This window comes from Phyllobates terribilis, unplaced genomic scaffold (assembly GCF_046119375.1).
Source record: "Phyllobates terribilis strain yellow unplaced genomic scaffold, ASM4611937v1 Scaffold_7__3_contigs__length_470593459, whole genome shotgun sequence".
In the NCBI taxonomy this organism is placed as follows: Eukaryota; Metazoa; Chordata; class Amphibia; order Anura; family Dendrobatidae; genus Phyllobates; species Phyllobates terribilis.
This window is the reverse complement of record NW_027362767.1, coordinates 308,429,609-308,457,166: the sequence shown is the minus strand read 5'-3', so window position 1 is coordinate 308,457,166 and position 27,558 is coordinate 308,429,609. Positions and strand designations below refer to the sequence as shown.

General features: G+C 46.0%; 1 protein-coding gene across 5 annotated transcripts in view; it reads left to right on the top strand.

The window, feature by feature from the left end:
• The window catches only part of TENM1 (teneurin transmembrane protein 1), a 1,319,062-nt gene that overhangs the window by 1,052,361 nt on the left and 239,143 nt on the right, over nucleotides 1–27,558 (top strand). For all 5 annotated transcript variants that reach the window (XM_073641092.1, XM_073641091.1, XM_073641090.1 and 2 more), the window contains one exon: nucleotides 26,498–26,765. In XM_073641092.1, the coding sequence (XP_073497193.1) occupies nucleotides 26,498–26,765 (268 nt within the window). The remainder of the gene's footprint in view (nucleotides 1–26,497; nucleotides 26,766–27,558) is intronic.

The window sequence follows — 27,558 nt, the reverse complement described above, 5'->3', positions numbered from 1 at the left end:
TGAGGATAAGTTTATCTGAGTCACCAGCCTCAGAAATCGCAGGATAACAGCAGCTCAGATTAGAGACCAGGTCAATGCCACACAGAGTTCTAGCAGCAGTCACATCTCTTCAACAACTTTTAAGAGAAGACTTTGTGCAGCAGGCCTTCATGGTAAAATAGCTGCTAGGAAACCTGTGTCTTTGTGGCGCCCCTGGGGGTTCGATTGCCACAGAGGTACTGCATCTCTTTAATGGGATGTGGTATCTCTCCTTCGAGGTAAGTATGGTGCAACTGTCAGGACCCCACCTCTACATCCAACACCACACTTCTCCCACCTGTAGGGGGGCCTAATAGGCACCTGCGTGCTGCCCCAGCCGGGATAAGAGGAGATAGGGGAACCAAAAGATAGGGGGAACCATGTAGAGGGTGAGGGTGGAGGACGCACATGTAGGTTACACTTAATAATTCATATTTAATAAACAGCCATCTTGGGCTTATGGTCTTTTGATTGTGATCTCCATCACTGAACGTGGCTTTCTGTGTGAACCTGCATCTGATGGGGACACGGTCCTCGTACTCTAGCCTTGAGTCGAGGAGCGGGCAAGAGTTAACGGCTGTCTCTACCCGGTCAAGGTCCCTACCCAAGAAGGCCTGAAGCAGAGGAGTCTTGCTCCACCGCAAAAGGATCCCAGGGGGATGCAGACGGAGCGGTGTACGCCACCTGTCCTCGCTATTCTCGCCTAATCAGAGGGATTCCGGCTGCAAGAGGGGTACCGGCCCCCGAGACCTGACTTTGCTACTTCACGTCCTAGTCAAGAAAGCCTGGCAGGCTCAGTGGATCCCACCGGGTAACGGACGGAGCGAGTTGCCACCCGTACCCTTGTTCTGTGCATAGTCCAGAGGAAGACCCGGCCTTTCTACACACACACGGACAGGAGAGGACTTAGTTTGAAGTCTAGGAACACTCTGGTGCGGGGTCCTGGCCAAAGTACCTGAACTACTCGGAGGTTGTCGGACCTCCGGTCCTGGTGGCCTCAGAGCCTCGTGAGGAGCAGGGAGAAGCCTTGCAGATGCATGCCCTACCGTGAGTAAAAACCCTGGAAGTCTACCCCTATGGCCTCGGGTCTCTTTATTTCTGCACTGCACAGCACCAGAACTTCTGACTATCACTCCCTCCATCCGTCTTCTCTGCCCTGAGGCCCTGCTCCGCCTGTGGGAAGTAGCACCAACTACAGCTGCCACTACATCCCGCCTCAGAGGACTGCAGCAGTGCTGGTGGCCATCACCAGATACCACAGGTGGCGTAGTCGATAGCAACCACTCAACCCTGATAGCCCATTACTTTTTTTGTGTCCGCCCTGGGCACGGAACCGGTCCTGGCCACGACTGCCTCCCTCAACATCTGACCCGGCTCCGAGTACCCCCAATTCCCAGGGAGGGCTGTGAGCATCACATCTTTGTGCGACGCAGAAAAGGTGAACAGATGGACTCTACATGCCTGGTTCCCACCGTGAAGCATGGAGAAGGAGGTGTGATGGTGTGGGGGTGCTTTGCTGGTGACACTGTTGGGGATCTATTCACAATTGAAGGCATACTGAACCAGCATGGCTACCACAGCATCTTGCAGAGGCATGTTATTCCATCCGGTTTGCGTTTAGTTGGACCATCATTTATTTTTCAACAGGACAATGACCCCAAACACACCTCCAGGCTGTGTAAGGGCTATTTGACCAAGAGGGAGAGTGATGGGGTGCTACGCCATATGACCTGGCCTCCACAGTCACCAGACCTGAACCCAATCGAGATGGTTTGGGGTGAGCTGGACCGCAGAGTGAAGGCAAAAGGGCCAACAAGTGCTAAGCATCTCTGGGAACTCCTTCAAGATTGTTAGAAGGCCATTTCCGGTGACTACCTCTTGAAGCTCATCAAGAGAATGCCAAGAGTGTGCAAAGCAGTCATCAAAGCAAAAGGTGGCTACTTTGAAGAACCTAGAATATAAGACATATTTTCAGTTGTTTCACACTTTTTTGTTAAGTATATAATTCCACGTGTTAATCCATAGTTTTGATGCCTTCAGTGTGAATGTACAATTTTCATACTCATGAAAATGCAGAAAAATCTTTAAATGAGAAGGTGTGTCCAAACTTTTGGTCCGTACTGTATATAGTACAAGGCCAAAGATTTCACTTCTTATATTAAATGAGTGATATCTATTGTAAATTCAACAATAGCTCAGAAACCGGCGAATCTTCACAGCGCACAGTGCAGACCGGACAATATAGTCCTCCATACAGTATTAAGGGCCCCATATATTGCTCCATACAGAATAATGGACCCCAAATAATGCTCCATACAGAATAATGGACCCCATAAAATGTTCCATGCAGATTACTGGTCCCAATATAACGCTGCATACAGAATACTGGTCCCCATAAAATGCTCCATAAGGGATACTGGCCCCGATATAACGCTCCATACATGATATTGGCCCCCTTATCATTCTCCATACAGGATACTGGCCCCCATATAACACTTGATACAGAATACTGGCCCCCATATAATGCTCCATGCAGGCTATGCCCCCACATAATGCCCTATGCAGACTGTGCCCCCACATAATGCCCCATGCAGGCTGTTCCCCACACATAATGCCCCATACAGGCTGTTCCCCCCCCCCCCCCCGCTGCTTTCCTCTGCTCATGGGGCCAATAGCGCGCCAGGATGCCCAACGGTGAGAGGGCCCCCCCCCCCCCGCCTGCTCAGGGCCCGGCACTTGTCCGGGTGCGCTGGCTGCTAACGCTGGGCCTGCTCATGATTCATACCCACTCCTTACATACAGAGAGAAGACTTCTTGCTTCCTCCTCATATACAGACAGCAGACTTCTCACCTCCTCATTATATACAGACAGCAGACTTCTCACCGGCTCATTAGATATGGACAGCAAGCTTCTCATCTCCTCATTATATACAGGCAGCAGACTTCTCACCTGCTCATTAGATATAGACAGCAGACTTCTCACCTCCTCATTATATACAGACAGCAGGCTTTTCACTTTTTCATTATAGACAGATGGCAAACTTCTCACACTTCATTACATATGTACAGCAGACTTCTCATTACTTCCTCATATACAGATGACAGACTTCTAACCTCCTCATTATATACAGAAAGCAAACTTCTCATTTATTCTTTACATACAGATAGCAGACTTCTTACTCCCTCTTTATATACAGACAGCAGACTTTTCACCCCTTCCTTATATACAGGCATCAGTCATTTCACTCCTCATTATATACAGACAGGAGACTTCTCACCCCTTCCTTATATACCGATGGCCGACTTCTCATCCCTCATTATATACAGACAGCAGACTTCTCACCTCCTCCGTCTCACCCCCAGACAGCAGACTTCTCACTCCTCATTATATAAAGACAGCAGACTTCTCACTCCTTCCTCATATACAGATAGCAGACTTCTCACCTCCTCATTATATACAGGCAGCAGACTTCTCACCCCTCATTATATACAGACAGCAGACTTCTCACCCCTCATTATATACAGACAGCAGACTTCTCACCCCCTCCACTTTATATACAGACAGCAGACTTCTCACTCCTCATTATATACAGGCAGTAGACTTCTCACCTCCTCATTATATACAGGCAGCAGACTTCTCACCTCCTCATTATATACAGACAGCAGACTTCTCACCTCCTCATTATATACAGGCAGCAGACTTCTCACCTCCTCATTATATACAGGCAGCAGACTTCTCACTCCTCATTATATACAGGCAGCAGACTTCTCACCTCCTCATTATATACAGACAGCAGACTTCTCACCTCCTCATTATATACAGGCAGCAGACTTCTCACTCCTCATTATATACAGGCAGCAGACTTCTCACCTCCTCATTATATACAGACAGTAGACTTCTCACTCCTCATTATATACAGGCAGTAGACTTCTCACCTCCTCATTATATACAGGCAGCAGACTTCTCACCTCCTCATTATATACAGACAGCAGACTTCTCACCTCCTCATTATATACAGGCAGCAGACTTCTCACCTCCTCATTATATACAGGCAGCAGACTTCTCACTCCTCATTATATACAGGCAGCAGACTTCTCACCTCCTCATTATATACAGACAGCAGACTTCTCACCTCCTCATTATATACAGGCAGCAGACTTCTCACTCCTCATTATATACAGGCAGCAGACTTCTCACCTCCTCATTATATACAGGCAGTAGACTTCTCACCCCCTCCACTTTATATAAAGACAGCAGAGTTCTCACTCCTCATTATATACAGGCAGCAGACTTCTCACCTCCTCATTATATACAGACAGCAGACTTCTCACCCCTCATTATATACAGGCAGCAGACTTCTCACCTCCTCATTATATACAGACAGCAGACTTCTCACCTCCTCATTATATACAGGCAGTAGACTTCTCACCTCCTCATTATATACAGGCAGCAGACTTCTCAACTCCTCATTATATACAGGCAGCAGACTTCTCACCTCCTCATTATATACAGGCAGTAGACTTCTCACCCCCTCCACTTTATATACAGACAGCAGAGTTCTCACTCCTCATTATATACAGACAGCAGGCTTCTCACCTCCTCATTATATACAGACAGCAGACTTCTCACCTCCTCATTATATACAGACAGGAGACTTCTCACCCCCTCCACTTTATATACAGACAGCAGACTTCTCACTCCTCATTATATACAGGCAGTAGACTTCTCACCTCCTCATTATATACAGGCAGCAGACTTCTCACCTCCTCATTATATACAGACAGCAGACTTCTCACTCCTCATTATATACAGGCAGTAGACTTCTCACCTCCTCATTATATACAGACAGCAGACTTTTCACCTCCTCATTATATACAGGCAGCAGACTTCTCACCTCCTCATTATATACAGACAGCAGACTTCTCACCTCCTCATTATATACATGCAGCAGACTTCTCACCTCCTCATTATATACAGACAGCAGACTTCTCACCTCCTCATTATATACAGGCAGCAGACTTCTCACTCCTCATTATATACAGGCAGTAGACTTCTCACCTCCTCATTATATACAGACAGCAGACTTCTCACCTCCTCATTATATACAGACAGCAGACTTCTCACCTCCTCATTATATACAGGCAGCAGACTTCTCACTCCTCATTATATACAGGCAGTAGACTTCTCACCTCCTCATTATATACAGACAGCAGACTTTTCACCTCCTCATTATATACAGGCAGCAGACTTCTCACTCCTCATTATATACAGGCAGTAGACTTCTCACCTCCTCATTATATACAGACAGCAGACTTTTCACCTCCTCATTATATACAGGCAGCAGACTTCTCACCTCCTCATTATATACAGGCAGTAGACTTCTCACCTCCTCATTATATACAGGCAGCAGACTTCTCACCCCTCATTATAAACAGGCAGTAGACTTCTCACTCCTTCCTCATATACAGACAGCAGACTTCTCACCTCTTTATTATATACAGACAGCAGACTTCTCACCTCCTCATTATATACAGACAGCAGACTTCTCACCTCCTCATTATATACAGACAGCAGACTTCTCACCTCCTCATTATATACAGACAGCAGACTTCTCACCTCCTCATTATATACAGACAGCAGACTTCTCACCTCCTCATTATATACAGACAGCAGACTTCTCACCTCCTCATTATATACAGACAGCAGACTTCCCACCTCCTCATTATATACAGACAGCAGACTTCTCACCTCCTCATTATATACAGACAGCAGACTTCTCACCTCCTCATTATATACAGACAGCAGACTTCTCACCTCCTCATTATATACAGACAGCAGACTTCTCACCTCCTCATTATATACAGACAGCAGACTTCTCACCTCCTCATTATATACAGACAGCAGACTTCTCACCTCCTCATTATATACAGGCAGCAGACTTCTCACTCCTTCCTCATATACAGACAGCAGACTTCTCACCTCTTTATTATATACAGACAGCAGACTTCTCACCACCTCATTATATACAGACAGCAGACTTCTCACCTCCTCATTATATACAGACAGCAGACTTCTCACCTCCTCATTATATACAGACAGCAGACTTCTCACCTCCTCATTATATACAGGCAGCAGACTTCTCACCTCCTCATTATATACAGATAGCAGACTTCTCACCTCCTCATTATATACAGACAGCAGACTTCTCACCTCCTCATTATATACAGACAGCAGACTTTTCACCTCCTCATTATATACAGACAGCAGACTTCTCACCTCCTCATTATATACATACAGCAGACTTCTCAACTCCTCATTATATACAGACAGCAGACTTCTCACCTCCTCATTATATACAGACAGCAGACTTCTCACCTCCTCATTATATACATACAGCAGACTTCTCAACTCCTCATTATATACAGGCAGCAGACTTCTCACCTCCTCATTATATACAGACAGCAGACTTCTCACCCCTTATTATATACAGACAGCAGGCTTCTCACCTCCTCATTATATACAGACAGCAGACTTCTCACCCCTCATTATATACAGGCAGTAGACTTCTCACCTCCTCATTATATACAGACAGCAGACTTCTCACCCTTCATTATATACAGATATCAGACTTCTCACCTCCTCATTATATACAGACAGCAGACTTCTCACCTCCTCATTATATACAGACAGCAGACTTCTCACCTCCTCATTATATACAGACAGCAGACTTCTCACCTCCTCATTATATACAGGCAGCAGACTTCTCACCTCCTCATTATATACAGATAGCAGACTTCTCACCTCCTCATTATATACAGACAGCAGACTTCTCACCTCCTCATTATATACAGACAGCAGACTTTTCACCTCCTCATTATATACAGACAGCAGACTTCTCACCTCCTCATTATATACAGACAGCAGACTTCTCACCTCCTCATTATATACATGCAGTAGACTTCTCAACTCCTCATTATATACAGACAGCAGACTTCTCACCTCCTCATTATATACAGACAGCAGACTTCTCACCTCCTCATTATATACAGACAGCAGACTTCTCACCTCCTCATTATATACAGACAGCAGACTTCTCACCCCCTCCACTTTATATACAGACAGCAGACTTCTCACTCCTCATTATATACAGACAGCAGACTTCTCACCTCCTCATTATATACAGACAGCAGACTTCTCACCTCCTCATTATATACATACAGCAGACTTCTCACCTCCTCATTATATACAGACAGCAGACTTCTCACCTCCTCATTATATACAGGCAGCAGACTTCTCACTCCTTCCTCATATACAGACAGCAGACTTCTCACCTCTTTATTATATACAGACAGCAGACTTCTCACCTCCTCATTATATACAGACAGCAGACTTCTCACCTCCTCATTATATACAGACAGCAGACTTCTCACCTCCTCATTATATACAGACAGCAGACTTCTCACCTCCTCATTATATACAGGCAGCAGACTTCTCACCTCCTCATTATATACAGATAGCAGACTTCTCACCTCCTCATTATATACAGACAGCAGACTTCTCACCTCCTCATTATATACAGACAGCAGACTTTTCACCTCCTCATTATATACAGACAGCAGACTTCTCACCTCCTCATTATATACATACAGCAGACTTCTCAACTCCTCATTATATACAGACAGCAGACTTCTCACCTCCTCATTATATACAGACAGCAGACTTCTCACCTCCTCATTATATACATACAGCAGACTTCTCAACTCCTCCTTATATACAGGCAGCAGACTTCTCACCTCCTCATTATATACAGACAGCAGACTTCTCACCCCTTATTATATACAGACAGCAGGCTTCTCACCTCCTCATTATATACAGACAGCAGACTTCTCACCCCTCATTATATACAGGCAGTAGACTTCTCACCTCCTCATTATATACAGACAGCAGAATTCTCACCCTTCATTATATACAGATATCAGACTTCTCACCTCCTCATTATATACAGACAGCAGACTTCTCACCTCCTCATTATATACAGACAGCAGACTTCTCACCTCCTCATTATATACAGACAGCAGACTTCTCACCTCCTCATTATATACAGGCAGCAGACTTCTCACCTCCTCATTATATACAGATAGCAGACTTCTCACCTCCTCATTATATACAGACAGCAGACTTCTCACCTCCTCATTATATACAGACAGCAGACTTTTCACCTCCTCATTATATACAGACAGCAGACTTCTCACCTCCTCATTATATACAGACAGCAGACTTCTCACCTCCTCATTATATACAGACAGCAGACTTCTCACCTCCTCATTATATACAGAAAGCAGACTTCTCACCTCCTCATTATATACATGCAGTAGACTTCTCAACTCCTCATTATATACAGACAGCAGACTTCTCACCTCCTCATTATATACAGACAGCAGACTTCTCACCTCCTCATTATATACAGACAGCAGACTTCTCACCTCCTCATTATATACAGACAGCAGACTTCTCACCCCCTCCACTTTATATACAGACAGCAGACTTCTCACTCCTCATTATATACAGACAGCAGGCTTCTCACCTCCTCATTATATACAGACAGCAGACTTCTCACCTCCTCATTATATACAGACAGCAGACTTCTCACCTCCTCATTATATACAGACAGCAGACTTCTCACCCCCTCCACTTTATATACAGACAGCAGACTTCTCACTCCTCATTATATACAGGCAGTAGACTTCTCACCTCCTCATTATATACAGGCAGCAGACTTCTCACCTCCTCATTATATACAGACAGCAGACTTCTCACTCCTCATTATATACAGGTAGTAGACTTCTCACCTCCTCATTATATACAGACAGCAGACTTCTCACCTCCTCATTATATACAGACAGCAGACTTCTCACCTCCTCATTATATACAGACAGCAGACTTCTCACCTCCTCATTATATACAGGCAGCAGACTTCTCACCCCTCATTATATACAGGCAGCAGACTTCTCACCTCCTCATTATATACAGACAGCAGACTTCTCACCTCCTCATTATATACAGGCAGCAGACTTCTCACCTCCTCATTATATACAGACAGCAGACTTCTCACCTCCTCATTATATACAGACAGCAGACTTCTCACCTCCTCATTATATACAGACAGCAGACTTCTCACCTCCTCATTATATACAGGCAGCAGACTTCTCACCTCCTCATTATATACAGATAGCAGACTTCTCACCTCCTCATTATATACAGACAGCAGACTTCTCACCTCCTCATTATATACAGACAGCAGACTTTTCACCTCCTCATTATATACAGACAGCAGACTTCTCACCTCCTCATTATATACAGACAGCAGACTTCTCACCTCCTCATTATATACATGCAGTAGACTTCTCAACTCCTCATTATATACAGACAGCAGACTTCTCACCTCCTCATTATATACAGACAGCAGACTTCTCACCTCCTCATTATATACAGACAGCACAGCAGACTTCTCACCTCCTCATTATATACAGACAGCAGACTTCTCACCCCCTCCACTTTATATACAGACAGCAGACTTCTCACTCCTCATTATATACAGACAGCAGGCTTCTCACCTCCTCATTATATACAGACAGCAGACTTCTCACCTCCTCATTATATACAGACAGCAGACTTCTCACCTCCTCATTATATACAGACAGCAGACTTCTCACCTCCTCATTATATACAGACAGCAGACTTCTCACCCCCTCCACTTTATATACAGACAGCAGACTTCTCACTCCTCATTATATACAGGCAGTAGACTTCTCACCTCCTCATTATATACAGGCAGCAGACTTCTCACCTCCTCATTATATACAGACAGCAGACTTCTCACTCCTCATTATATACAGGTAGTAGACTTCTCACCTCCTCATTATATACAGACAGCAGACTTCTCACCTCCTCATTATATACAGACAGCAGACTTTTCACCTCCTCATTATATACAGGCAGCAGACTTCTCACCTCCTCATTATATACAGACAGCAGACTTCTCACCTCCTCATTATATACAGACAGCAGACTTCTCACCTCCTCATTATATACAGGCAGCAGACTTCTCACCCCTCATTATATACAGGCAGCAGACTTCTCACTCCTTCCTCATATACAGACAGCAGACTTCTCACCCCTCATTATATACAGACAGCAGACTTCTCACCTCCTCATTATATACAGACAGCAGACTTCTCACCTCCTCATTATATACAGACAGCAGACTTCTCACCTCCTCATTATATACAGACAGCAGACTTCTCACCTCCTCATTATATACAGGCAGCAGACTTCTCACTCCTTCCTCATATACAGACAGCAGACTTCTCACCTCTTTATTATATACAGACAGCAGACTTCTCACCTCCTCATTATATACAGACAGCAGACTTCTCACCTCCTCATTATATACAGACAGCAGACTTCTCACCTCCTCATTATATACAGACAGCAGACTTCTCACCTCCTCATTATATACAGGCAGCAGACTTCTCACTTCCTCATTATATACAGATAGCAGACTTCTCACCTCCTCATTATATACAGACAGCAGACTTCTCACCTCCTCATTATATACAGACAGCAGACTTTTCACCTCCTCATTATATACAGACAGCAGGCTTCTCACCTCCTCATTATATACAGACAGCAGACTTCTCACCTCCTCATTATATACATACAGCAGACTTCTCAACTCCTCATTATATACAGACAGCAGACTTCTCACCTCCTCATTATATACAGACAGCAGACTTCTCACCTCCTCATTATATACAGACAGCAGACTTCTCACCTCCTCATTATATACATACAGCAGACTTCTCAACTCCTCATTATATACAGACAGCAGACTTCTCACCTCCTCATTATATACATACAGCAGACTTCTCACCTCCTCATTATATACAGACAGCAGACTTCTCAACTCCTCATTATATACAGGCAGCAGACTTCTCACCTCCTCATTATATACAGACAGCAGACTTCTCACCCCTTATTATATACAGACAGCAGACTTCTCACTCCTCATTATATACAGGCAGTAGACTTCTCACCTCCTCATTATATACAGGCAGCAGACTTCTCACCTCCTCATTATATACAGACAGCAGACTTCTCACTCCTCATTATATACAGGTAGTAGACTTCTCACCTCCTCATTATATACAGACAGCAGACTTCTCACCTCCTCATTATATACAGACAGCAGACTTTTCACCTCCTCATTATATACAGGCAGCAGACTTCTCACCTCCTCTTTATATACAGACAGCAGACTTCTCACCTCCTCATTATATACAGACAGCAGACTTCTCACCTCCTCATTATATACAGGCAGCAGACTTCTCACCCCTCATTATATACAGGCAGCAGACTTCTCACTCCTTCCTCATATACAGACAGCAGACTTCTCACCCCTCATTATATACAGACAGCAGACTTCTCACCTCCTCATTATATACAGACAGCAGACTTCTCACCTCCTCATTATATACATACAGCAGACTTCTCACCTCCTCATTATATACAGGCAGCAGACTTCTCACTCCTTCCTCATATACAGACAGCAGACTTCTCACCTCTTTATTATATACAGACAGCAGACTTCTCACCTCCTCATTATATACAGACAGCAGACTTCTCACCTCCTCATTATATACAGGCAGCAGACTTCTCACTCCTTCCTCATATACAGACAGCAGACTTCTCACCTCTTTATTATATACAGACAGCAGACTTCTCACCTCCTCATTATATACAGACAGCAGACTTCTCACCTCCTCATTATATACAGACAGCAGACTTCTCACCTCCTCATTATATACAGACAGCAGACTTCTCACCTCCTCATTATATACAGACAGCAGACTTCTCACCTCCTCATTATATACAGGCAGCAGACTTCTCACTTCCTCATTATATACAGGCAGCAGACTTCTCACTTCCTCATTATATACAGACAGCAGACTTCTCACCTCCTCATAATATACATACAGCAGACTTCTCACCTCCTCATTATATACAGACAGCAGACTTCTCACCTCCTCATTATATACAGACAGCAGACTTTTCACCTCCTCATTATATACAGACAGCAGACTTCTCACCTCCTCATTATATACAGACAGCAGACTTCTCACCTCCTCATTATATACATACAGCAGACTTCTCAACTCCTCATTATATACAGACAGCAGACTTCTCACCTCCTCATTATATACAGACAGCAGACTTCTCACCTCCTCATTATATACATACAGCAGACTTCTCAACTCCTCATTATATACAGACAGCAGACTTCTCACCTCCTCATTATATACAGACAGCAGACTTCTCACCTCCTCATTATATACAGACAGCAGACTTCTCAACTCCTCATTATATACAGGCAGCAGACTTCTCACCTCCTCATTATATACAGACAGCAGACTTCTCACCCCTTATTATATACAGACAGCAGACTTCTCACCTCCTCATTATATACAGACAGCAGGCTTCTCACCTCCTCATTATATACATACAGCAGACTTCTCACCCCTCATTATATACAGGCAGTAGACTTCTCACCCTTCATTATATACAGATAGCAGACTTCTCACCTCCTCATTATATACAGACAGCAGACTTCTCACCTCCTCATTATATACAGGCAGCAGACTTCTCACCTCCTCATTATATACAGACAGCAGACTTCTCACCTCATTATATACAGACAGCAGGCTTCTCACCTCCTCATTAAATACAGACAGCAGACTTCTCACCTCCTCATTATATACAGGCAGCAGACTTCTCACCTCCTCATTATATACAGATAGCAGACTTCTCACCTCCTCATTATATACAGATAGCAGACTTCTCACCTCCTCATTATATACAGACAGCAGACTTCTCACCTCCTCATTATATACAGACAGCAGACTTCTCACCTCCTCATTATATACAGACAGCAGACTTTTCACCTCCTCATTATATACAGACAGCAGACTTCTCACCTCCTCATTATATACAGACAGCAGACTTCTCACCTCCTCATTATATACATGCAGCAGACTTCTCAACTCCTCATTATATACAGACAGCAGACTTCTCACCTCCTCATTATATACAGACAGCAGACTTCTCACCTCCTCATTATATACATACAGCAGACTTCTCAACTCCTCATTATATACAGGCAGCAGACTTCTCACCTCCTCATTATATACAGACAGCAGACTTCTCACCCCACATTATATACAGACAGCAGACTTCTCACCCCACATTATATACAGACAGCAGACTTCTCACCTCCTCATTATATACAGACAGCTGACTCCTCACCTCCTCATTATATACAGACAACAGACTTCTCACCTCCTCATTATATACAGATAGCAGACTCCTCACCCCTCATTATAAACAGGCAGCAGACTTCTCACCCCTCATTATAAACAGACAGCAGACTTCTCACCCCTCATTATATACAAGGCAGCAGACTTCTCACCTCCTCATTATATACAGACAGCAGACTTCTCACCTCCTCAATATATACAGACAGCAGGCTTCTCACCTCCTCATTATATACAGACAGCAGGCTTCTCACCTCCTCATTATATACAGACAGCAGACTCCTCACCTCCTCATTATATACATACAGCAGACTTCTCACCCCTCATTATATACAGGCAGCAGACTTCTCACCTCCTCATTATATACAGGCAGTAGACTTCTCACCCCTCATTTTATACATACAGCAGACTTCTCACCTCCTCATTATATACAGATAGCAGACTTCTCACTTCCTCATTATACACAGGCAGCAGACTTCTCACCCCTCATTATATACAGACAGCAGACTTCTCACCCCTCATTATATACAGGCAGCAGACTTCTCACCACTCATTATATACAGACAGCAGACTTCTCACCCGTCATTATATACAGATAGCAGACTTCTCACCTCCTCATTATATACAGACATCAGACTTCTCACCGCTCATTTTATGCATACAGCAGACTTCTCACCGCCTCATTATATACAGGCAGCAGACTTCTCACCTCCTCATTATATACAGACAGCAGGCTTCTCACCCCTCATTATATACATACAGCTGACTTCTCACCCCTCATTATATACAGGCAGCAGACTTCTCACCCCTCATTATATACATACAGCTGACTTCTCACCCCTCATTATATACAGGCAGCAGACTTCTCACCTCCTCATTATACACAGACAGCAGACTTCTCACCTCATTATATACAGGCAGCAGACTTCTCACCTCCTCATTATATACAGACAGCAGACTTCTCACCCCTCATTATATACAGGCAGCAGACTTCTCACCACTCATTATATACAGGCAGCAGACTTCTCACCCGTCATTATATACAGATGACTCGCCCTCTGGGCCGTGGGGCACTCGTATCCGGGCAATAGGGCAATAATGGGGGTAGTAGTGGCAACCCGGTCCATGGCTGAGGGTGGTCAGACCAGTGGCAGTCTTCTATATGTATTACAATGTCCGACTACGCCACCCGTGGATTGCGGTCAGGGCTAACCACCGCTGCAGTGCAGACCGCTGGGGCAAATGTAAATGTGCAGCACTGAATAGTACAACTCCCCACGGGAGGAGAATCGCCCCAGGGCAGTATATAATGGATGATGGAGGGGATGATTCAGACCGCGATAGCCAGGAAACGGAGGCCTCTTAAACAATTCAGGGTCTTTATTAGGACAGGTGAGACGACCCAATAACAGTCCCGGCTAGGAGGGGGCCTGGATGTCTGAGAACAAGTAGGAAGCTGGCCCTGGTCAGGGTGAGGGTGTAGGCCTACCGTGCTCTCTGCGCTCTCTCTGGCTATTTCCCTCCTCGTGGTGTAATAGCCCATGTTCCTGAGCTTGCCGTGTCTTCTCGCCCGTATGGCTTGCAGCTTGGGTCCCTTTCTACTCCCGGCCTGGTACGGCTTTGCTGGTCCCTTCTGCTGTGGCGGAACCTCCGGGCTTCTTAGGCCAGGGAAATACAATCCCCTGCGGACTGGTTATTTGCTGTAGGACTTGGAATCCTCACAGCCTCAGACACCAAAGTCTGGTAGTTTATTTTCTCTATCTGCCAGGACAGGTTTGCTTCGCCTCTTGTCCCTGGCTCATGGCTCTCCTACTGCCACACGGCCTCTTAGGCTGCAACACAACTGTCTGTCCCTGCTCTGGGACACCTCTCAATCCAGAGACAGGTTGTGCAGTTCTCCCTAACCCTGCCCCCAGTTCCAGCTTTTATAGGGGCAGCCTGCTCCCCCTACTGGCCTGGGACAGGAGGTATCGCATGCTAATGGTCCTTGACCAGAGAACCTCCCCCTTGCTCTCAGACACAGCTTTATTATACATTTGTGGCATCCAGGCCAGGGTGACACATTCCCCCTAGTAAAATTTAGTACTCCGGGACTAAACAAGAAACAAGAATAATATGCATGACCATAAAACATGACAAGGCAAGTGAATACAAACGACGCACAGGTTGAGTTCTTAAGGTCACAGTGTGGTCTGTGACCGGGTGTCCATATCACCAACACAACGGGGAGCCTTAACCAGGTGGGGGTCTGTCCTAGCCCCAAGTCCTTTACAGTTTTAGTTCATTCCTTGGTTAGGCTCCGAACGCAGTCCATACAAAGTCCCGGTTACTAAAAGTTCATAACCTTTGAGTCCGTACGGCAACTGTAAGAAACTGAAATACACAATTACTAATCATGCATGTAACTTTGCAAACATTTCAACACTTGGCAACAGGGTTATTTACAGTTTTAGTGCACCCTATATTCTCCAGCGAGCGGGTATCTGCCCCTTTGTGCTCCTGGTTGACCTGCGTAACCCATTGTCTGGTGGTGGTCTAACCTGATTTTCTTCACTACCATTTAGGGTACAGTCACTGGCTAGACTTACAGGCAGGGCAGGCAGCTGTCTGCGGGTCCTCTGGCTTACCGCAGGCATGGCAGGCTCACTGTCAGCAGAGGGTTGATTCTCCTGGGCTGCTGGTACAGGCTCTTCTGCCTCTGGAACTGCTTGTTCTTCTTCATTTTCCTGCTCTGGTGTAGGTTGCTGCTGATTGGGTTGCAGGAAATGCAGGACGGGTACCACTATGGCATCGTTTATTCGAGTCCAGGACTGAGGGAACTCTCCGAGAACGGTGCTGATCATTTCTTCCTTGTCTTCTGCGGGTTCAAGGTCACTTTGATCCTCTTCTGCATTCCGTAGTTGCTCGGGGCACCTTTTTAGACGGTCTCTGGAGACGGTACTAGTGGTTTCTCGTCCATCCTTGGTGATCACGCACATCTTTGGGTTGTTGTGATCAGACTGCAGTACTGTGTAGGGTTCCCTTTCCCACTGGTCGTCCAACTTGTGTAGCCTTCTCTTTCGCTTCAGGACTTGCTCACCAGGTTCTAGGGGACCTGCAGGGGCGTGTTGGTTGAAGAGTCTCTCTTGCCTTTCTCTCACCTGGGCCAGGCTCTTCTCCACACTCTCCTGTACCTTCTTGTACTGCAGTCGCCTTTCCGTATCCCAGTCCGCATCTGGGGAGGTGTCCTCGGGTGTTAGGACTCCCATCTCCAGGTCTATGGGCAGCTTACCTGGTCTGGCTCGCATCAGGTAAGCCGAGGTGCAGTTTGTAGCATTCACCGGGATATGGTTGTATAAGTCTATCAGGTCCGGCAGTTTTTCTGGCCACAGGCTGCGTTCCTCCAGGGGCAACGTCTTCAGGAGATCAATGACTATATTGTTCATTTTCTCACACATCCCGTTGGTTTGTGGGTGGTAAGGCGTTGTCCGAATCTTCTTACAGCCATAGAGGTTTCCGAACTCTTGGATGATTTCAGCTTCGAACGCTGGACCCTGGTCCGTCAGGACCTGTTCCAGATACCCGTGTGGATGGCAGAAGTATTGCTGGAAGGCTCTGGCCGTCGTTTGAGCTGTCAAGTCTTTTACAGGGACCACCACTAGAAATCGGGAATAGTGGTCCACGACGATTGTCAGGGCATAAACGTATCCTGACCGGCTTGGAGCCAATTTGACGTGGTCCAGAGCTACCAGCTCAAGAGGCTGCGTGGTGACGATGGGCCTCAACAGTGTCTTCTGGCTGGTGCGGTCCTTCCTCCTTAGGTTACAAGGACCACAGTCTCTGCACCACTTCTCTACAGCCCCTCTCATGCCGACCCAGAAGAACCGGCCTCTTATCAGGAACTCCAGCTTCTTCCAGCCGAAGTGCCCCGCCCTGTCATGGTAAGCCTCCAGAACCATAGCTGCATCTCGCCTTGGGACCACGACTTGCCAGGTCAGCTCGTGCGTCCGGTGGTTGACGAGTCTTCTGCACAGCTTACCTTCATAGAGGAACAGCCTGCTCTTCTCTTTCCATAGCTGCTTGGCTTCCTCTGGAGCATCCGGATCTAGACGGGCGTCTTCTCGGGTCAACAGGTCTTTCACCATGCAGATTGCAAGGTCACTATCTTGGGTCTCGGCCCAGCTGTGGTGAGGTAGGGGATTGATCATGACAGTTGTTAAGTCTTCCTCCTTCACGCGGTGGGAGTATTGAGTGGCTCCATACCGGTGAAACGAAGGGAGTTCTACCTCCTCCAGCTCTTCTGGGTCTTCGCCTCTGTCAGGTAAGTGAGGCATTCTCGATAGGGGCGTCAGCGTTGGCATTGGTTCTGCCTGCCCGGTACTTGATCGTGAAGTCATAATTCGAGAGTCTCGCCCTCCACCGCTGCTCTAGGGTACCTAGTCTTGCATTGTCCAGGTGTGTCAACGGGTTGTTGTCCGTGTACACGGTGAACTTTGCGGAGGCTAGGTAATGCTTAAACCGTTCTGTGACGGCCCACACCACTGCCAAGAATTCTAGCTTGAAGGAGCTGTAATTCTCCGGGTTCCTTTCAGTGGGCCTCAGCTTCCGTCTGGCATACGCGATCACCCTTTCTCTGCCCTGTTGGTTTTGCGACAGTACGGCTCCGAGCCCCACATTACTCGCGTCTGTGTGGAGAATAAAAGGCTGGCCATAATCGGGGTAGGCCAGGATCTCATCCCCTGTGAGGGCCATCTTCAACTGGCGGAAGGACTCCTCTTCCGGCTTGTCCCACTTGAAGGGTGGCTTTTGGCTTCTGGACTTAGATTGTCCTATCAGGAGGTCCTGCATAGGGACTGCCATCTTAGTGAACCCGGGGATGAACCTTCGGTAGTAGCCTACCAACCTGGGAAATTGCCTCACTTCTTTGATGTTTGAGGGGCTTGGCAAGCTCTTGATTACCGTGACTTTGTCAGGGTCGGGGGCTACTCCTTCTGCACTTACCACTTGCCCTAGGTACTGGACCTTCGCTTTCAACAGGTGACACTTTGATGGTTTCACCTTCAGGCCATAGCCTTCCAGGGCTTCGAACACCTCTGCCAGGTGTTTTAGATGGTCCTCGTAGGTCTTCGAATAGACGATCACGTCGTCCAGGTAAAGTAGGACCGTCTCGAAGTTTCGGTGCCCTAGACAGCATTCCATCAGCCTCTGGAAGGTCCCTGGTGCGTTGCAGAGCCCGAAGGGCATACAGTTGAACTCGCTCAGTCCCATCGGGGTGGTGAAGGCGGTCTTCTCCTTGTCAGCCTCTGCCACAGAAACCTGCCAGTACCCGCTAGTAAGGTCCAAAGTAGAAAAGAAGTTAGCTGATTTTAGTGCAGCTAAAGACTCCTCTATTCTAGGCAGCGGATATGCGTCTTTGTAGGTGATACGGTTGATTTGTCTATAGTCCACGCACATTCTCATGGTGCCATCTTTCTTTTTCACCAGAACCAAGGGGGCTGCCCAGGGGCTACAGCTATCTCTAATGACCCTAGCTTCTTTCATTTCTCTTAGCATGCCCTTTGCGTTCTGATAATGTGCAGGGGGTACAGGTCTGTGTCTCTCTTTTATTGGTGGGTGGCTCCCCGTGGGGATGTGGTGTTCCACTCTCTTTACTCGGCCGAAGTCTAGCGGGTGCTTACTAAAAATTCTCTCGTACTCCTGAACCACCCGGTAGACTCCTTGTTTTTGGTGCAGGGGAGTGGAGTCAGCACCCACATGGAGTTTCTGGCACCAGTCCTCCTTTTGCTTCTGGGAGCCATTACCCTCCGCCTGTGGAGATGGAGGCGAAGGCTCCACAGCCCTGATAGCTTTGTGTTCGACAGCAAACAGTTTGGCAAGTGTAGCATACCTGGGTAAGTGTACCTCCCTCTCCCCAATGTTGAGAATGCGAACGGGCACCCTCCCATGACGGACATCAACCACCTCCCGGGCTGTCAAAATGGTGGGCCTGCTGTCTGAGTACATAGGTTCTACCATGGCTTGGTAGTCTCTACATCTCAACCCGATTGCAGTCCGACACCAGATCATCATTTCACTTTTGGGAGGCATGGAAATGGGGAATGGGTCACTCATTCTTACGCTACCGATCTCATCACCAGACAGTTCTACCTGCTGCCGTCTCATCAGGGCTTTTATCTCTTTGTTGAGGACTCTGTTGGCTGGAACTAGCACTCACCGCCACCTGTTGTAGAATTACAATTACCTCTGAAAGACAATTTTCAATCACGTTAGTACCCACAGTTATTTTAGGGTGACTTTCACGACGGTCAATGTCCACAATAATCACTCCCTGTGCCAGCAGTTCAACTTTACCAATCTTAATGGTCATCTCCTTGAACCCCATCTGCGGCACGGGCAAGCCATTACTGGCGATGATGCTCAAGTTACTGTCTGGATACCGTGTTATATCTGCATCAGTCCAATACTGCTTAAAAAGTACATAAGGGATAGTAGTTACTTGCGACCCGGTATCCAGCAAGGCACTCATGGGGATACCGTACAGCACCATGGGTAAAACCGGGCGCCCCCCAACGTACTTATTACGCCAATTGTAAGGGCCTGGTGATCTTATGCCTGGGGGTTGGCCCTCAGCCCCAGGTTGGACCCGTTTAAATTACAGTACCTGGAAACGTGTCCGGGCTGGTTGCATCGACGGCAGATGGGTTGTCCATCCTCCGCATAGCGGTCTGTGGGCCTCCCTCGGAACGACGGGGTCCTCCTCTGTCGACGCCACGGGACATCCTCCGGACTTGAAGCCAACTCGATGGGTCTTGACGGGTCCACTTGTAACGCCTGGACGGTCCTGGTCAACGCCACGACGCTCCTGGTCAGCTACTGGACTTGGTGGTGCAGATCTTTCGATGGGGCTTGGTTCAGGGCCTGTGCATCGGCCCCCACAGAGTCCATAGAGGAGGGTGCCGCCTCCTGGTGGTAGGTGAGCGCAGGGCGCCGGGGGTTTATAGCGCCACTGGTTGCGGGTTCACGGAGCACCCTTATGGCCCTGTCCTTCAATTGGGCAAAGGTCAGATCAGGGTTCTAAAAGAACATGAGGCACTGCTGGGTCCTGTGGGCGCTAGACAGCAGACCTTCTATGAACTGTTCTGTTAATAGCTTATCTGTATCCTGCACGCCGCCAGGGTCAGCTTGTTTTATGGCTCTCAAAGCTTCCTGCAAATTTAGGGCATAGTCTCTGATGCTGTCCTGTGCCCGCTGCTTACATCCGTAGAACCGCATTTTAATCTCAGCGGAGGTACGTGTATCAAAGGTACCCCGCAGAATGTCCTTTATAGTTCTTTTCTCCTCAGCGGGCCATGACTTTACCTCCCCCTGGGCTGCGCCAGTTAACTGCCCTGTCAGTATGCTGATCTTCTGTTCCTCTGTCAGGCGGTAAACTTGGAATAAACTGTACAGCCTTTCCTTAAAGTCAGTTAGTGCATGGGGCTCCCCTGAATACTTGGGCAGCCAGGCCGCTCCAGGGATGTAAGGCGGGGAGAATGGCATCACCGCTGCTGCAGCTGCGCTGGTGGTAGTGGGCGCCTCCGTGTCCGACATCTTCCTCCCCCCTAGTTAAGCGTGGCCTACCTTCCGACGATCCTCTTCTGTAGACCGCGGCTCCGCTGGTGCTGCTCCGGACGAGGACCTTGCGTCGCGTCCTCGTGACGTCAGCGTCGCTCTCTCTCCCTTCCAGGACCTTGCGCAGCGTCGGTGCATAGGGCGGAGCTTCGGGTCTCGCGCGGTTTGGACGTCCACGCCCCTCTTCTTCCCACACGGCATCCTGCAGATGGCGTCCGATGGCGGGAAAACGGCTGAAGATGGCGGGAAGCTGTTGAAGATGGCGGGAGACGGCTGAAAATGGCGGGAAATGGCTTCGGATGGCGGGAAACCTCTTTTTAATGTACGTGTACAGTTTTTTTGAGGCACGCAATACACGTTTGTGGCGGGTTGGTCACAATCCTGCCGACTACGCCAAAGCTGACTCGCCCCCTGGGCCGTGGGGCACTCGGATCCGGGCAACAGGGCAGTAATGGGGGTAGTAGTGGCAACCCGGTCCATGGCTCAGGGTGGTCAGACCAGTGGCAGTCTTCTATATGTTTTGCAATGTCCGACTACGCCACCCGTGGATTGCGGTCAGGGCTAACCGCCGCTGCAGTGCAGACCGCTGGGGCAGATGTAAATGTGCAGCACTGAATAGTACAACTCCCCACGGGAGGAGTATCGCCCCAGGGCAGTATATAATGGATGATGGAGGGGATGATTCCAACCGCGATAGCCAGGAAACGGAGGCCTCTTAAACAATTCAGGGTCTTTATTAAGACAGGTGAGATGACCCAAAAACAGTCCCGGCTAGGAGGAGGCCTGGATGTCTGAGAACAAGTGGTAAGCTGGCCCTGGTCAGGGTGAGGGTGTAGGCCTACCGTGCTCTCTGCACTCTCTCTGGCTATTTCCCTCCTCGTGGTGTAATAGCCCACGTTCCTGAGCTTGCCGTGTCTTCTCGCCCTTATGGCTTGCAACTTGGGTCCCTTTCTACTCCCGGCCTGGTACGGCTTTGCTGGTCCCTTCTGCTGTGGCGGAACCTCCAGGCTTCTAAGGCCAGGGAACATACAATCCCCTGTGGTCTGGTTATTTGCTGTAGGACTTGGAATCCTCACAGCCTCAGACACCAATATCTGGTAGTTTAGTTTCTCTATCTGCCAGGACAGGCTCGCTTCGCCTCTTGTCCCTGGCTCGTGGCTCTCCTACTGCCACATGGCCTCTTAGGCTGCAACACAACTGTCTGTCCCTGCTCTGGGACACCTCTTAATCCAAGACAGGTTGTCCAGTTCTCCCTAACCCTGCCCCCAGTTCCAGCTTTTATAGGGGCAGCCTGCTCCCCCTACTGGCCTGGGACAGGAGGTATTGAATGCTAATGGTCCTTGACCAGAGAACCTCCCCCTTGCTCTCAGACACAGCTTTATTATACATTTGTGGCATCCAGGCCAGGGTGACACACAGATAGCAGACTTCTCACCTCCTCATTATATACGGACAGCAGACTTCTCACCCCTCATTATATACAGGCAGCAGACTTCTCACACTTCATTATATACAGACAGCAGACTTCTCACCTCCTCATTATATACAGGCAGCATGCTTCTCACCTCCTCATTATATACAGACAGCAGACTTCTCACCTCCTCATTATATACAGACAGCAGACTTCGCACCTCCTCATTATATACAGGCAGCAGACTTCTCACCCTTCATTATATACAGACAGCAGACTTCTCACCCTTCATTATATACAGATAGCAGACTTCTCACCTCCTCATTATACACAGCGTGCAGAATTATTAGGCAAATGTGTATTTTGATCACTTTGATACTTTTTATACATGTTGTCCTACTCCAAGCTGCATAGGCTTGAGAGCCAACTACCAATTAAGTAAATCTGGTGATGTGCATCTCTGTAATGAGGAGGGGTGTTGATTAATGACATCAACACCCTATATAAGATGTGCTTAATTATTAGGCAACTTCCTTTCCTTTGGCAAAATGGGTCAGAAGAGAGATTTGACGGGCTCTGAAAAGTCCAAAATTGTGAGATGTCTTGCAGAGGGATGCAGCAGTCTTGAAATTTCCAAACTTTTGAAGCGTGATCACTGAACAATCAAGCGTTTCATGGCAAATAGCCAACAAGGTCGCAAGAAGCGTGTTGGCCAAAAAAGGTGCAAAATAACTGCCCATGAATTGAGGAAAATCATGCATGAAGCTGCCAAGATGCCATTCGCCACCAGTTTTGCCATATTTCAGAGCTGCAACGTTACTGAAATATCAAAAAGCACAAGGTGTGCGATACTCAGGGACATGGCCAAGGTAAGGAAGGCTTAAAAATGACCACCTTTGAACAAGAAACATAAGATCAAATGTCAAGAATGGGTCAAGAAATATCTTAAGACTGATTTTTCAAAGGTTTTATGGACTGATGAAATGAGCGTGACTCTTGATGGGCCAGATGGATGGGCCAGAGGCTGGATCAATAAAGGGCAGAGAGCTCCTCTCCGACTCAGACGCCAGCAAGGTGGAGATGGGGTGCTAGTATGGGCTGGTATCATCAAAGATGAACTTGTGGGACCTTCTCGGGTTGAGGATGGAGTGAAGCTCAACTCCCAGACCTACTGCCAGTTTCTGGAAGACAACTTGTTCAGGCAGTGGTACAGGAAGAAGTCGGTATCGTTCAAGAAACACATGATTTTCATGCAGGACAATGCTCCATCACATGCATCCAACTACTCCACAGCGTGGCTGGCCAGTAAAGGTCTAAAAGAAGAAAAAATAATGACATGGCTCCCTTGTTCACCTGATCTGAACCCCATAGAGAACCTGTGGTCCATCATAAAATGTGAGATCTACAGGGAGGGAAAACAGTACACCTCTCGGAACAGTGTCTGGGAGGCTGTGGTGGCTGCTGCACGCAATGTTGATCAAAAACAGATCAAGCAACTGACAGAATCTATGGATGGAAGGCTGTTGAGTGTCATCATAAAGAAAGGTGGCTATATTGATCACTAATTTTTTGGGTTTTTGTTTTTGCATGTCAGAAATGTTTATTTCTAAATTTTGTGCAGTGATATTGGTTTACCTGGTGAAAATAAACAAGTGAGATGGGATTATATTTGGTTTTTATTAAGTTGCCTAATAATTCTGCACAGTAATAGTTACCTGCACAAACAGATATCCTCCTAAGATAGCCAAATCAAAAAAAACACTCCAACTTAAGTGGGTTTTTTATTAAGCTTGGATATTTATGAGTCTTTTGGGTTGATTGAGAACATAGTTGTTGATCAATAATAAAAATAATCCTCTAAAATACAACTTGCCTAATAATTCTGCACACAGTGTATACACACAGCAGACTTCTCACCTCCTCATGATTTACACTGCACATGGATGCAGCAATGTGGCACAGCCAGAGAGATTGCATGTTTTACAGTCACTGTGTGTGACTAAGGCAGTGCTCGACTACACAGAACATAGTGACAGTCAGGGTATCACTACGTACTGTGTTGGTGAACACTGCCTTAGTGCTGCCTCTATGGGGACGCTGGCACAATCCGCCAGCTGCAGACCCTTGAGAGATACCTCAGACTGCTGCTTGTAGCAAGGATGCTATTCTCTCCTCAGGGGAAATGTGGCCCTGTCTTCAATATAACCATGTGCTGATGAGGTCCAGGTGACGAACACAGGACGGTCTATATATGCATTCATATCAGTAAATCATATCTAATGGAAAACTGTATTGGTATTTGTTATCGTGACGTAAATGCAATTATTAGGATTTTTCCTATCTATTAAAAGTAAACATTGTTAAATCAGTGAGGCCAAATAAAGCAAAGACACCTTTATTTTTTTTCTTGCCATTTAACCTGGTACTTTGCAGCTCAAACAATAATAGGAACAGCGTAGCTTTAGCTTCAGTCAGTTTTACACCGCTCACTTAATGGACAGACAGTGCTGTAATAGACTTTAAAAATTCATGGGATGAGCACAGCGAGATGGAGAAAGTTAGAACACAAGAAAATAAAAGAGGTCAACAAATTTTACCACAAATTGGGGTTATATGGACAGCAAGTTTCTGTGTTCATTCTAGTATGATAAAACAAGAGAGTGCTTTGTTATAGTAAAATCAAATGGGGTCAGCAGCAGCTCCGTGAGCAGCCGCGGTGCTAGATACATGCACACATTGCTCACAAAATAGACATAACTGTCTAAGGCACAGAGTTTTTTTGAGCTCATGTCATGTATTGTTATACTACAATATGTGTTCTGATAGATATTAGTAACTATATATGTCAAGACATGAATACATATTTGTATGTGTACATTGAAATTGAAAAACCAAGAAGGAAAAATTGTGGAAATCACAAAATGGATCGACATGTTAATGATATGCAAATGATGAAAAAATGGAAACAACATTTTCGAAACAGTTCGATTTAGTCACTATCGAGTATGAGCACCATGCGTGCACAGAAATACACGGACTTACACACCTTGGCTGCTATCATTGACATTAATAACAGATGTCTGAAGAATGTTCTGCCATGGTGAATGCACTTGATCATGCAATTGCCAACCAATAACGTTCCAGATGTGCTCAATGGGAGACAAGTCTGGAGATGCTGCAGGCCATAACTGCATATTTAAACCACACAGCATGATCCCAGTAGCATGAGCAACATGCACCGTGGTGGTGTTGTATTGGAAAAAAAACTCTTCGGACACTTTGGAGAAATAGCCATTTTTGTGAATTCAGCAAATGGTGGCTTGGAATGAAGTAGGAAAAGAAAAGAAAAATTATTATTAGCAGGCTCTTATTTGTCCCCATCGCGGAGCCATGCTCCGGTTTTATCATATTCTTCAGTCCAGTCACTGATGTGGTCTTCAATGGGTCATTTTTAGCATCATCATGTTCCCGGTGTTTTTCAACGCTTGGCATCTTTGGTATCTTCTGCGCTGAGTAGGTCTGGATGCATTGTTACATGATTTTATGAAGCGTCCTAGTCAGCTAAAGAGATATCAAAGATGTATGGCACTTGAAGATGCCACTGATGCTGGGTGCTAAAAGACGTCAAAGATGGCCTAGGCAAAAATTATATCAGTGACCGATGAAGGGGAAGACGACGATCAGAGCCGGTCTGTGCATCAGTACAGGTGAATGTTGCGTTTCTATAATTCTTTTTATCTTTCTTTATACATATCTATCACACTCTGGGGTCTGGAAAGACTTAAGAAAGTAATAATGCACATTCGATGTGCATTAAATAAATTCAATGTCAGTTAAATTTCCTGGCCAAATGCCAACAACTTGAAGTTCAACAGCATCGCTCATCACTACTTTTAGATAAAAGAGTTTGTCTTAAAAAATCTGATCGTAGAGTATCCAATGTTAGCAAGTCATTTTGGGTTGTCTCTCTATAGTTTAGAGTATTTATTTTAAATTAGAATTATTTGATAATTTGCCACCAATCAGGTTGGACATGTAATGTCACTAGTGTAAAACACCATACATAATGGATGATCTCTCTACCATTGTTTTCCTTGTGCCTTGTAGGTCGTACAAGAAGAAATTTCAATTCCTTCCAGTTTTCTGAAACTCAGCTACCTGAGCAGCCGAACACTGGGCTATAAGAGCCTCATACATATTATCCTCACCCACGCAACTATCCCTATTGGACTAAGTAAAGTACATCTAATTGTAGCAGTGGAAGGACGACTTGTACAGAAATGGTTTCCTGCTGCTATTAACTTGGTTTATACCTTTGCCTGGAATAAAACGGATATTTATGGCCAGAAAGTATCCGGTCTCTCAGAAGCACTAGGTATGTTTTACCTCATTCATCTTCATATTTATGCTCAAATAGATATTTAAAGCTTTTTCATGTAGTCTTCTTTTTTGAATATATTCAGCTCAGGAAATGTCCTTGAAATTGCTGAACAAAAATGAAAATCTATGTTTATCTATGAATACCTAAGTTTAAGGATCTTATCCATGAAGGGCTGTTTCTACAGTCGCATTCTCTACGTGCTCAGTATCTTGAAGATACGAAAGAAACCAACATTTGACATTTATTTGCAGACTCCTTGACAAATATCAGAGCAGTTTGGTAAAAAAAAATCAATTTTAAAAGAACAAATTCAGTTTAAAAGTTCTTATTGGGTTTTACATCTTCCAACTTCCAAGTCTCGATGATCAATGTACAAATAATATAGCAGCTTATTTGTGCAGCCATTGGCCACCATGGTTGGACATGGGTTGGCTGCATACATTCAGCTGCACCATCTGGTTTAACTCTTACAATATATATATATATATATTTTTAGACATTTTATTATTTTTTAATATAATCATAACAGCAAAAACATCTGAGATATTTTCATTTTTCCACTGGCCATTGAAATCATGCATTAGGCTGAAACTATAGAGATTGTTTTACAGCATCTACAGATATTACTTTTCAGCAGTCTCATTATCATCCCAGGACTACAATGTAAGGTAACATTAGTCTACAGATAGCACAGAATCCACCATTCACAATAGGTTATTGGATCGGCTCCCTTTCTTTCCCTCCCTGCACAGTAATCCCTGCACAGGCTTGTGAGCATGCCCACAAC